This window comes from Mustela lutreola, chromosome 12 (genome assembly GCF_030435805.1).
Source record: "Mustela lutreola isolate mMusLut2 chromosome 12, mMusLut2.pri, whole genome shotgun sequence".
Lineage (NCBI taxonomy): Eukaryota > Metazoa > Chordata > Mammalia > Carnivora > Mustelidae > Mustela > Mustela lutreola.
The window spans coordinates 11,185,995-11,198,809 of record NC_081301.1 but is presented as its reverse complement, the minus strand read 5'-3'; the positions used below and the strand labels follow the sequence as shown (position 1 = coordinate 11,198,809).

Sequence of the window (12,815 nt, the reverse complement as noted above, 5' to 3'; positions counted from 1 at the left end):
TCCCATTTCTTGATTGCAGCAACTGGGAGTGGAAACCGTTTAACATGAAAAATGTCACTGACCTGGTCACCAGATAATCAACACTACGTAATTCTAAGAGCCTTGGAAGCTCTGGGAAACCGCACAGCAGCCCCTGAATCCTTTCTGCGGTACAGGGTCAGGTAGGCTGAAGAGCTTCCTCATGCCGAGGGACCCGTCTGTCGGGGTCCTGGGACCGAGACCAGTACTCACAAATTTATAGACCGTCTTCATGGCCGGGTTCGCTTTCGTTTTCACGGTATTCAGAATTGCTCCGCTTCCTTTCTGTAATAGAAACGTCAATTAGCGACCGGGACTCAAGACAGAGTGGGCCAACACCAACAAAAAACCTCTTCTCTCTGAACAAGTTAAGCAACATTCCAAGAGCGTGTAATTTAATTAGAGAAACAGGCCTGGATGGTAACCGGTGCCGGGCAATTAGTTATGGCGGCGGCAGAAGCGCTATGGGTGGGGACCGGGAGAGCCAGAGCCGGGAGTGCACGCGGGTGGCGGTAACTGGCTGCAGGGGGACGCAGTGTTGCACTTGGCACCTGTCTGCTGGCTGGAAGAAAAGCTCTTCGCAGGCTCTCTGAGGCCAGGTTTCCCCACAGTAATCTACGGCTTCTGAAGAAGTTCTAGTTGGTTTGGCTAGAGCCTTCCTTTCCTCACCTGGATTTTCTGTGTTGTGATTTTTAATCACCCTGGTAGGCTGCCTTCCTTAACATCGACATCTTGAGGGAAGGAAAGAATGAGTAGCCATCAACGTGAATCATGGCTTTCGTACAAATCCAACACACCAATTTCTCGGTTCAGTTTCTTTGGGAGAACAGAGGAGAAGGGGAGGGAGGCTGGCCTTCTCAGGACACAAAGGAGGCAACGAACGGACATGAAGGGTGCACAGGCTCTAGATAATTCATTGAGGGCTTGCTGCGGAGACACCCTGTGTTAGCCTCAGAGGGTACTGAGTCACAGGGAGGCTGGCCTTTACCCTCGAGGGCCTCTGGTCTGGGAGGAGGGGAAACCCCAGGGCAAACAGCTGCAGCCGAAGGTCGGGCCAGCTGCCCTGACTGTGTGCCAAGGTGCGTGGACACAGCTCCCACTTTGCATGGTCAGAAAAGGTATTAGAGGACGAAACATCTGGCCTGGTCCGTGAAGGACAAAGAGTTCATGTGGGGGACAGGAAGGGTAAGGACATTCTAGGGAGAGAGGACTGCACAGGAAACAGGGGCAGATGCTGGAAACCCCTAGTGTTCCTGGCTAGTGGTCGGTATCATGGGGAGGATGGCATGTGGGGCCAGCTCTCGAGGGGCCAGGATATGGAGTCTATATTCCAGAGGACTTTTAATCAGATGCATCAATAATCAGATTGGTGGCGGTTTGGAAAGATAACTCTCACTGATTTGAACAAAGAGACAGACTGGATCAAGTGGGTATATAAATGAATAAAACACAGTAATGTAATTACAGGGATTAACTCTTAGCACGGTTTTTGGTTCGGCCCATTATTAGAAATTTTGAGCTTTAATTAAAAACATTGCAGTTTGACCTAGAAAGCATTCTATGTTGTAGGCCAATATGAAATTTTTACCCACTCATTTATTCCATACTGCTTTCCAAAATTACTCAGTATCTTATTTCAATGGTCCTTTGGAATATTAAAACTCCTTTTATCAATCAATCAACAAGTCCTTATTGCTTGTCTACGATTTGCCAAGTAGTGTTTGGCCATCCAAGAAGAACAAAAGAGGTCTTTCATGGAGGAATTGTTTACTCTCGGCCAACGGCAGCCACTTCCAAGGGCCCTGCCGTGGCAGTGGTGAGCTCAGCCCGCAAGCAGGAGAGAACACTTCTCACATTATGCTGGGGTTGCCTGTTTACGCGTGCAACCCCAAGAAGACAGGGAGTGCCCCCAGGGCAGGGACTGTGTCCTCCTGCTCCCGACTGTATCCCCAGTGTGGCGCCTGGTCCACCGGAGGCCCTCAGTACATACACACTGATAAACCCAAGCAGAGGCTTTATTGGCTTCTGAAGACCAAAGCACCTAGCTTCTAACACACAACAAGACATTGTTCATAACAATAGTGAGGGGGTGAAAAACTCAGTGATGTGTTCTCCATCTTCCTAGGAGCCTTTGGTGTGAAAAACACCGCAGAGCAGCAACAGGAACACATTTTTGGTTTTGCCATGAAAATTTCCCAATTGCATTGGTCTCGAAGGAGACCCCCAGAAAGGCTCTAGGATAACAACATCCACTCAACACACCCTGGCCAGCTTCCCGAGATGAGGATGTTTCTCCTGGCTCTCCTTGCCCTCACCTAAGGATGCTTTGGATAGTCTCATCGTGCAAGCCTGCACCTAGATGGCCTGGCTTTGCAAGCAGAAGCATCTCTGGCTGCAAGAATGGAGGGCCCTGGGCTGAATGACCACCTTGCGGCAGAATGGGGGGGTATGCGGCAGTGGAAGCGGAGGACTGCCAAAAGGCTCAGGAGAGGCCCTCGGGCTCTATGGGGCTGCACACTTACCCGGACTGTGGAGAGCCACTGATGGTAGAGTTTATCGCTGCCTGGGAAAGAGAAGTTAGAGAAGTGGTTAAAGCATATGCTTTCAGGAGTTCCTCGAATTGCTTAGCGAGCAGGATTTGGAAAGTTCAACATCTGGAGAATCACATGGAGGCTTCCATGCTCCACTGCTACAGGAGGGAGCGGTGAGTTGCTGCCACAGGTTCTTTCCAGACCAGAGATCCGATCCTCTCAGTGGCCCCAGTCGCAGCCTAAATCCTCCTTCCTCACTGCGCACTGGACAGAGGTGGGGTCAGACTCCTGAGCATGCCTGGTTCTCTTCTCCAGTCTTGTCTTGGCCCCACCTTCTCTCGGCCGTTGGGTCCCGTCCGCCCTCCACTCCCTCACAAACACTGTTCCCCTTGCTGGCCACCATTCCCTACTCCCTCTGCTCACGATGCTCAACCAACAGCTCCAACGTCATTTCCTCTGCAAGTTTCACCCACCCCTTCCTCTGAACAGTCCCCTAGAGCCGGTAACCCCCGCTCCAAAGCCCACATTCTCTGAAGTTCTGCGAGCCACTCCAGGGCAGGAACCGGAGGGCTGCATGTCCCCACACTGCCGGACACATGCTCAGCCCCAAGACCCTTGAGTAGCGACAGGGAAAGAAAAAGGAGGCATTGTTGGGGGACTTGTTCATTTTATCCGGTGGGATAAGAAGGTCTTATCACCGGACAGCTTTTCTAGCAGCTCCGAACGGCCTGCCTTAGTTCAACGGCACATAAAGCTCGTCTTCTCCTCAGACCCCACGTTCCACTCTGAGCGCGCTGTGTCTCTGTGAAGCTTCCACACCACAGAGCGTGGATTAGTGGAGTCCTGTTTTACCTGCCTAAAAGCCTATTTCTGCTCCTTTTCTTGCACTGGTTTAATCTGTATTTGTTTTTAGTTATGCATCTCTTTCTCCTACCAGTAGACTCTGCTCCTTGAGGGCCAAACCTGGTCTTCTGTTTCTTACTCTATGGGGCTCTGGACGTGGCAGGAACACTGACTCGCTCTGATGTCCGTGGACTGGTTTTATGGGCACTTTTGCGCTCTCTCTGCAGCTCAGGCTGGTCAGGCCTGTGAATGGGGTTTTGTAGGCGAGGTTATGCCTGACCCTATGAACCACCGGTTGTGTGATACAACCACCAGTTGTATCACATCACAGAAGCATAGTCCAGACCTGGCATGGGCCGAGCAATAAGAGCGGTCTGAGCTGCAGCACGCCAGCTACTATGTATCACTAGACTCTGGCCACCCAGGGGAAGCGACTGACCCCCAGACAGAGGATCTCAGACAGGCCAAGTGCCTCTGTCTCAGCAGAAAATGAAGAGGAATTCCTCACACATTTCAAGGCCGAGGGTGAAGTGAGTCTCTCTCCAACCCGCACTGAAGGAAAGAGAGAAGCCACAGCCACTCCCTGCCACGCACGCCCTAGTCCCACATAACAGTCCACGGCACAGGGGGGAAAATGAAATGAACTCACCAGCATACTCGCCCATGCTGATCTCCTCTTCAAAAACGTCACTGAAACCTTCGCCGGAATTGAGAAGGTCCAGTCTCCCATCTATAAACTAGAGAAAGAAAGAATAAAAGCGTAACAGCTTATGCAAAGACACAGGGGAGAAAACCATTCAGCCGGACGCCTTGGTGTACACCCAAAGAACCACCACGTTTCCCAAGACAGGAAAGGGCCTTTGGAACGGTGAGTTAAAAACAAGTTTTGAAAACACTGGCTATGAGTTGACGGTAACTTGCTGAATGCCACTTGACTGGCATATTTGTGTTGGCGCTGCCTGGCTACTGACCCCCCCTTCTGCACCCATCCTACTCCTCAGACCCCGAGCCCCTCTGGTGGGCCTGGGTCCCCGATGCCCACAGCTTCAGCGCTCACAGTAAGACAGCTGCAGAAATCCCCGCCGGGGGTCCAGACAGGCCACCCTCCACGGGGAGGGCGAGGTACCTGCTTGAAGAGCTGCAGCTGGGTGGCGTTCTGCAGGAACTGCCTCATGGCTCCCGAGCGATAGTGGGACACGAAGGCTTCCTCACAGAAGGTGATTGGCTCCTCCTGGGAAACAGAGATGGCAGAGGGGGGTTGGAGGTGCGGGGTGAGGGTGGCGGTCAGTTCTTACACTCGGTTAGATGGCTCTTCTGCATCTGATTGACTTAATTCTCGTTTACTTGGTCGAGTGGCTACTGTCATCAAAGGCTTTCTGTTCTGTGGAAGAGGAGGAGGTTTCAGAAAGGAAAAGTCATCCCCCAAAGTCCCAGGGCTGGTAGGAGGCTGAGATTCCGAACCCCACCCCTGGCCCCTTCCGGAGGAGCTGGTCGTACCCCAGCAGCAAGTTAGTGGGATGTTCCCTCCAATGTGATCACTTCCAGACTTTTCTTTTCACTTTGAAGAGAATCCAAGCAGCACCTTATGCAGGGGGAGCCTTGTCACATAAAACTGCCCAGCTGCTCTTCGGGAAGCGGGGGGTGGGGGGATGCTGGGGTGCAGGGGTGGTGGCTGGGCAGTCTCCTCCCCCACCTCAGCACCTTTGCAGTTCCCGAGGCGCCGGCCGTGGAACACACTTTGAAAACCATCTACACAGTGATCTCGACCAAGAGCAAATTATCATTTTATTTTTTTAAAGATTTTTATTTATTTAATTGACAGAGAGAGAGAGAGACAGCAAGAGTGGGAACACAAGCAGAGGCAGTGGGAGAAGGAGAAGTTGGCTCCCCGCCGAGCAGGAAGCCGAATGTGGGGCTCGATCCCAGGACTCAGGGATCATGACCAGAGCCGCAGGCAGATGCTCAACGACTGAGACCCAGGCGTCCCACAAATAACCATTTAAAATAATTATTTATGTAAAAAAGCAGGGCTAATAAAAAATAGGATTTACCGCCCAGTCAACTGTGTGCTTTATAGCGCTCGATGAGCAGTCATGCTTTCACCAAACTACGTTTTATGAGTGAAGAAAACAAGAACCGAAGCTGAAGCCGCATTCCATCCTTGTAGTCAACACCTCGATCCTTCTTTGAAGGGATCTGGAGTGCTCATCTCCTCAGACAAGTCTTTAATTTCGGTGGTGTATCCTCAATTCTGAAAGATCAGACTTTGACACCTTGAACTGAATTAAAGGTGCCCCTCCCTTCACAGACTTGGCGGCAAACACAGAGATGTTTGAAGTTGTACTTTTATCCTGTTTTAATGAGTTACGTAAGTGTTAAATTTACTGTCTGGCTGCTGTGAATTCCAAGGGTTCCTCCTGCTTAAGTCTGGCCAATATTAGCTCAGCAATGGTGCAGACATTTCGCAAAAGGTGTAAGGATGACCCCCAGAAACTAGGTTGGGGGGAGGGCTTGTTTTTACACAGATAAGCCCCACCTAATTTTACAAAGGATCTGAGGCAGCCTACATGAGCACCCAAAGGAAAGGAAAAAAAAATAGAGCTAAAGAATACGTGAATATATAAAACATGTTTACTTGGGAAAAGAGTGTCTGGATATGCAGGTCCTCTACGGTTTCTAAAACAAAGGTTCAAAATTAGCTCTGAGCTTCCTGGCTGTGAAAGCAAGAAGGGAAACAGGCAAAATTTACATTGTGAGGACATTGTCTGTGAGGACAATTTCCTTGTTCTCCAGAAAAAAGAATATTCTATGACATTACTAATTTGGCACGGATTTACATCTTTCTTGCTTAACAGCTGGGAGATGGGCTAGTGATAACAAGCTAAAGCCCACCCAGCATCCCATTCCCGTGGCCTGCCAGTTCTACTTCCATCCTGGGAAGCACAGCTGGGCAATCATGTCCCTCTCCAGGCCGTCCCATCCATGAGTGGTGTCACCTACACACTGATGGCCTGTGGTAGCATCATAGCTCAGACCTCCTTCCCTCCAAAACTGTATGTCTCAATCCCACCTGGATGGCCCTAATATTAGCACCTCAAACTCAAAATGGCCCATACTCCCAATCATTAGCCCGCCTGGACTGTACCCCACATCTGTTTCTTTCTTAAGTTGGCATTATCATAGCTCCCCATGACCTATCACACTGCCCACGTCCCCCCCTGCTTTGCCAGTGAAAGGAGTCAAGTTTGTCTCCGCTCACCATTTCTCTGCCTGCCATGGTGGAGATTTAATTCTGTGTGCCTTCCAGTTGCCTCCCTACGTCTACTCCAATTCTCTGATATTTTTTTTTAATTTTTTATTTTTTATAAACATATATTTTTATCCCCAGGGGTACAGGTCTGTGAATCACCAGGTTTACACACTTCACAGCACTCACCAAAGCACATACCCTCCCCAATGTCCATAATCCCACCCCCTTCTCCCAACCCCCCTCCCCCCAGCAATTCTCTTAGATTTCTAACACACGCACATTGGCTCACGCTACTATGCTACCCAGGAACTTTGACTGCAGAGGCATTATGCTGGGTGGTTACTGGGTTAACTTTTTCCACTAGACTCTAAGCTTCATGCGGGCAGCAATGGCACCTGTTTCACTCAACACCATATACCTAGTGGCGTGTGTCACATACACAGGGCCCTGTGTGGGAGAGGAGAGGAAAAGTCCTAGCTCCCTAGCAGGGCAAACAAACCCTTCCTAAGCTGCCCAGCTTTCTTTTCCAGAGTCCTTTTGTGTCCCTTTTCCTCTGCTCCCCCAGGTAACTTCTGCTCCCAATGCATCTCCTGATCATACGCCATGTCCTTTCCCACTTGCTTCCCGCTTTTGCCAGTGCTGTTCCTTGCACCTGTACTACCCTTCCTTCCTCTCATTTCTTAAGACTGTATGTATTTAGAGAAAGAGCCTGATCTGGGACTTGATCCCAGGACCATGAGATCATGACCTGAGCCAAAGGCAGACACTTAATGACTGAGCCACCCAGGCGCAGTAGTCATTCTTGCTTAGTGCTCCCATTTGGCCTGGCATACCCCTGGAGACTGAATCTTCACTGGTGTCCCCTGCGACCCGGAGCTCCAGAGGGCAGAGGCCTGGCCGGACTCCCCGCTACACTGCCCGGGGAGAGCGCCGAACCCACCCCCCAGTTAGAAGCTCAGGGACACTGGCTCTAGAACCACAGGTTGAGTCTGACCCTGGTTCCTGCCACAAAAGCCCAGTGGTCTCGCTGTGGCTGATACTACTTGACCTGACAGTAAAGAGGTCTCAGAACGCGACGCCAGGTGAGTGACACTTGTGTCCGGGGAGTTTAGAGCTCCTTGGAGGAAATGCTCGCTGGAGTTGTTAGCATTCACTCCTAGAGCTGTGGCCCAGCACTGCCAGGAAGGAGTCTGCTGAGGGACCAATAAATTCGAGAGAATTTGCCACCAGATCTGTGTGGAAGGGTAGCCTGAGGCAGAATTTAGCTGCAGGAGAGCAGAAAGAATCTCAGCTTTGGGGGAGACACGAACATTTTGGACCTGTTGTCTCCTTAGTGCAGGCGACGTCCCCCCGGATCAGATGTCTGTGCCATACAGACAGACAAAAGGACATGGGCACGGATGGAAAAGATGAGAGGAAAATGTGACAACGGGGGCTTTTTCTGCAAAAAGCTTCAAGAACACCCCCAGCGGTGTCAGTCAGCCATGGGAACGAGTACCACTAGAGTGCAGTGCCACCCGCGTGGGGCGGCTCGCCAAGCATCCACAGGAGCCAGGAGAGGAAAAGGCTACCCGCCTCGGGCAGCAGGTCAGAAATCTTGAGAGAGAGCAGGCACATGTCAACAGAGTCTAATAGGGGGAATGGGGATTGGGTAAGCAAATCCCATCTGTTCAGGGCAACTGTTTCATCCTAATCCTGGTGAAAAACAGAGACGCGGTCATCCTAATCCTGGTGAAAAACAGAGACGCGGTCACCCGTTGTCATGTATAAAGTGCTGACCGGCCACAGGCTAGGAGGGCTCACACCCCCGGAGCTACTCACTTTCTAAGGAAATGACAACCACCACACTCCACCTAATTGTTACAGAATAACAGGTAGGGTCATTTGCCCAAGCTCCCAGGACCCATAAATGTCAGAGTCAAGATTTTATACGCCACGGCCCCCCAAGCCTAGCCGTCATGCACGTGGCCCACCCCCAGCCTGGGGCTTCTCTTGGGGCATCAGTTCAAACTGTTTGTCCGTGAACACCTGTGAGAGCACAGGAGAGTTCTTGCAGGTGGAAGCCTTCGGGTTCTCCTGGTAGATGGGTACTCGAAGCACCTACGCTCCCAGGAGTAAACAAGCCACCAGGAAGGCTCTTTCTGCCCCAGGCCCATCTGTACCAAGGATGCTGAACCATTTGGCCCAGCTACTCCTGGTTCCCCCTCCTGTAGCTGAAATGGTCACCCCACTCCACTCTCTGCAGCGGAGAGGAACAAGGCAAGGTGTCTCGTTAAACCCTCCTTTGTAAGAATTGCTGATTTAGTTCTCCCGTTGCGTTGATTAAATCTTTTGTCTTAGGCGGCACTCAGCATTGGGACTACTGGCTGATAGCTCCGTGAGCGCACGCGAGGCGAGCCGTGAGTGTTCAAGCTTAGATCACATTAGCAGAGTTCTTCCATCCATGACCCGGAGGACAGTTAAACACAGCTGCTTAACCCTATCAAGGATTCTGTTACAGACAGACAAGTTGTACTCGCGGATTATCTTCCTGACATATGCAATCAATTGAAAATTCCGTTACTAATGAATCCACCTTTGTTAACAGGTAAAAATGGTGATTCCGAGCGTTTCTGATACTTCCAGAAATAAACGGCTTTTGTCCACAGCACTGTGGGTCCTAGCATAAAAATAAATTCTCCTCTCAGAGTCTTTTGAGGGGACAATTCTCCTTGTTCTGCTGATCTATACTTACAGTACTAAACTCTTATTTTCCTGTGCAAATTTATCAAAATTCTGTGTGTACATTTACTCTGCAATTCTAAGAAAAAAAGGGGTTCATTCTTTTGCTTGCTTAAAATTTTAAAAACTAATTTTGGAAGATTTATCCATTCACACATTTTATTTTTTTAAAAGATTTTATTTATTTGACAGAGAGTGAGAGAGAGATCAAAAGTAGGCAGAGAGGCAGGTGGTGGGAGGGGAGAGGAAGCAGGCTCCCTGCTGAGCAGAGAGCCAATGTGGGGCTCGATCCTGGGACCCTGAGATTATGACCTGAGCCGAAGGCAGAGGCTTAACCCACTGAGCCACCCAGGCGCCCCTCCATTCATATTTTATTTTATTTTTATTTTTAAAGATTTTATTTATTTATTTGAGAGAGAATGAGTGAGAAAGAGAGCATGAGAGAGGAGAAGGTCAGACGGAGAAGCAGACTCCCCAAGGAGCTGGGAGCCCGATGCCGGACTCAATCCTGGAAGTCCGGGATCATGACCTGAGCCAAAGGCAGCCAGTCAACCAACTGAGCCACCCAGGTGCCCTCTATTCACATTTAAAAAACACCTTCTATGTGCCCGATTCTGCGTTAGAAGAAATCAAAGATGAATAAAATACAATTCCTGTAAGTAATACTAATAATCCGTCGAAGGTGGGGAGCAGCCCAGGGGATAGTGCCAAGTACAGCAGGATGTTGTGTTTATGGCAGCATTGCTCACGGTAGCCAAAAGACAGAAGCGATCCAAGTGTCTGTGGATGAGTGGAAAAACAAAATATCCATACAATGAAATATTGTTCAGCTTTAAAAGGGAGAGGATTTCTGGCACAGGCTATGATGGAAAAACTTGACGACCTCATGTTAAGTGACAAGCCAGTAACAGAAGGACAAATACTGCTTATTTCCACTTGTATCTAGAGTCCTCAACTTCTTAGGGACAGAAAGTAGAATGGTCATTTCCAGAGGCTGGATGGGGAGGGATGGGGAGTTTAGTGGGTAGAGACTTTCCATTATGCCAGATGAAGAAAGTTCTAGAAATGGGTGATCATTGTACAACAGTGTGAATGTACTTAATGCCACTGAACTGTACATACACTTAAAAACGGTTATAGGGGGCGCCTGGGTGGTTCAGTGGGTTAAGGTCTCTGCCTTCGGCTCAGGTCATGATCCCAGGGTCCTGGGATTGAGCCCTGCATCGGGCTCCCTGCTCAGCGGGGAGCCTGCTTCCCTTCCTCTCTGCCTACTTGTGATCTCTGTCTGTCAAATAAATAAATAAAACCTTTTAAAAAAATGGTTATAGGGGTAAATTTGATGTTATGTGTATTTTACTATAGTTAAAAATTTTTTTTAATCTAAAAAAAATGACAGAATGTTTATAATTGTGGAAGCTGGGCAATGGGTACGTGGGAGTTCATTTACTTTGTATAAATTTGAAATTTTCCATTATAGAAAGTCTAAAAGAAAAGCTCCTATTATCAAAGAATCCTATCTAGTTCAGGGACAAATAACCACAATACAGTGTGAAAATGGCACACCAGTGGGGGGCTGGTTATTTTTATTTTTAAATGTTTTGGGGGGGGGGTAAAGGCCCTTTAAAAAACCCTTAAGATTAAAAAACAAAAATGGAGTCAGTTAAGGTAACACAATGTGGTGGACAGAGAACGTGTCTTGGAGTCAGAAAGACTTGGTCTTGAACTGTGGTTCTGACCAGTTGTGTGACCTCAGGTGACTTGTCATTCCCCACCTATGACACTTACTCAAGGCCAGTCCAACTCATAGTGTTGCTTGGAAGATTATGGCAAAGAACAGCAAGCAGATTTTTCACAAACAGCTATTTTCTTGAGGGCAGAGATTGGGTTTTTCCAGGGTGGGCGACATAATTCGTGCAACACAGGGCAGAATGGATGCATGGGAAGGAAGGGCTGTTAAGTCTCTAAGTGCCATAGCAAAATATAAAGCTTTTTCTTTCTTTCATGGGTTTCTTTCTAGGCCCATAATGGAGCTTTTCAAATTTACTATTTAATGTCATTCTACGTGAAGAAAAAAATAAAAATTTAAATTATTAGCATGAATCTTATTGCTCAACTCTATACTGTGCCATGCCAGTTTTAAATGCGAACATATGTGGAATCATATTTCGTAACTCACAATCGCATTTGTATTTTGTCCTTATCAGACAGTGGAAATGCTGCACAAAACTCAACTGTTTTTATTTCAGTTCTTGATGTACACATATTCTACTAGCGCTCTCTGCCTTCGGCTTACTGATCAGAAAGGAAAAGGAACTAAAGTTGCTCCATCCGTTCCTTCTAGGCCATCATTTGCACAAGTGGTAGTAGGCTAATACAGGCAAGTAATGTGAACGAGAAATAGGATCACTGAGGTTCTTAGTACAGCACTGCCTTCTGTCGGCACCGAAGCGCGTTCTAGTTCTAACACAAAGTGGGGACTGTTGGGGCTGTTGGTGTCCCGCTGCCTCAATTGTGGACCCCACAGCTTTACCTTGTAAGCGCTCTGAGTCTCGCTGAGCCCCCATGTACCGTGGGTCCACTGCAACTCTGTGCAGGCTGCACCCAGGGGGTTCTATGGGCCCGGGATGGCAAGTCTCCGGGGAGGACAGTGGTGCAGACGTCCTCTGCTCCTACACATGCTCCACTGTCTCATAAGACTACTTTTATAATGCACAAGTTTCAAGGTGGAATTATCAGGAATTTCAAGATGGTGGCTGTGGGGCATTGAAGGAGGCACAGGTCTTTCAGAGTCCAGGACCCTGTGACTGCACAGGCCCTGCATGTCCCCAGCTTCCTCTCCCTCTGCGGGGTAGTCAGTGGGGCTCCGGCGGTTGACTCCGTTTATCATCTGATTCAGTGGCAGGAGCACAGAAGAGCTTCAAGCAAGGTGGCGGGTCCATGTAAGTGGCGTGTCCAAACTCTGCCTCAGGACACTCAAGGCTATTTGTGACCTTCCCCGGACGAATTTTCTTGCTACGACATCCTGTCTACCTCATCCGGACTCTCATCGCCAGAGACTCTGGACTGTCTGCTGCCAATCTCTCCCCACACATGCTCCCCTCTGGCTTCCTTCTTCACATTACTTACTCTAAGCATCTCACCTGCTGCCTTCAGGTGACGAGAAGCCCGCGGAGCCACCTTGATGTCTCCACACCAAGACCACCAGGGCCCAGCCAGCAGCCACCGACCCCCCACCCCAGCCCGCTGCAGGAGGAAGCAGGCGGGGGAGTGCACCACGGAGCTGGGTTCTGGTCCCAGCTCTGCCCCAGTGTGCAAAGGACAGCACCTCTTAGATCCTCATTCCCCCACCTGCCTCAGGGGGCTACAGGGGGTGGGGGGGGGAGGACATGCTGGTGTGGTCAAGTAGTGTTCAACCCTCCACCCATTAGAATCACTTGGGGGGCTTTTCAAAT

General features: G+C 49.4%; 1 protein-coding gene across 8 annotated transcripts in view; it reads right to left on the bottom strand.

Moving 5' to 3' along the window:
• The window catches only part of DENND1A (DENN domain containing 1A), a 496,023-nt gene that overhangs the window by 59,408 nt on the left and 423,800 nt on the right, over positions 1–12,815 (bottom strand). For all 8 annotated transcript variants that reach the window (XM_059142351.1, XM_059142348.1, XM_059142354.1 and 5 more), the window contains 4 exons: positions 4,519–4,623; positions 4,042–4,129; positions 2,541–2,581; positions 232–303 (listed from right to left, as the gene is read on the bottom strand). In XM_059142351.1, coding sequence (XP_058998334.1) covers positions 232–303; positions 2,541–2,581; positions 4,042–4,129; positions 4,519–4,623 — 306 coding nt within the window. The remainder of the gene's footprint in view (positions 1–231; positions 304–2,540; positions 2,582–4,041; positions 4,130–4,518; positions 4,624–12,815) is intronic.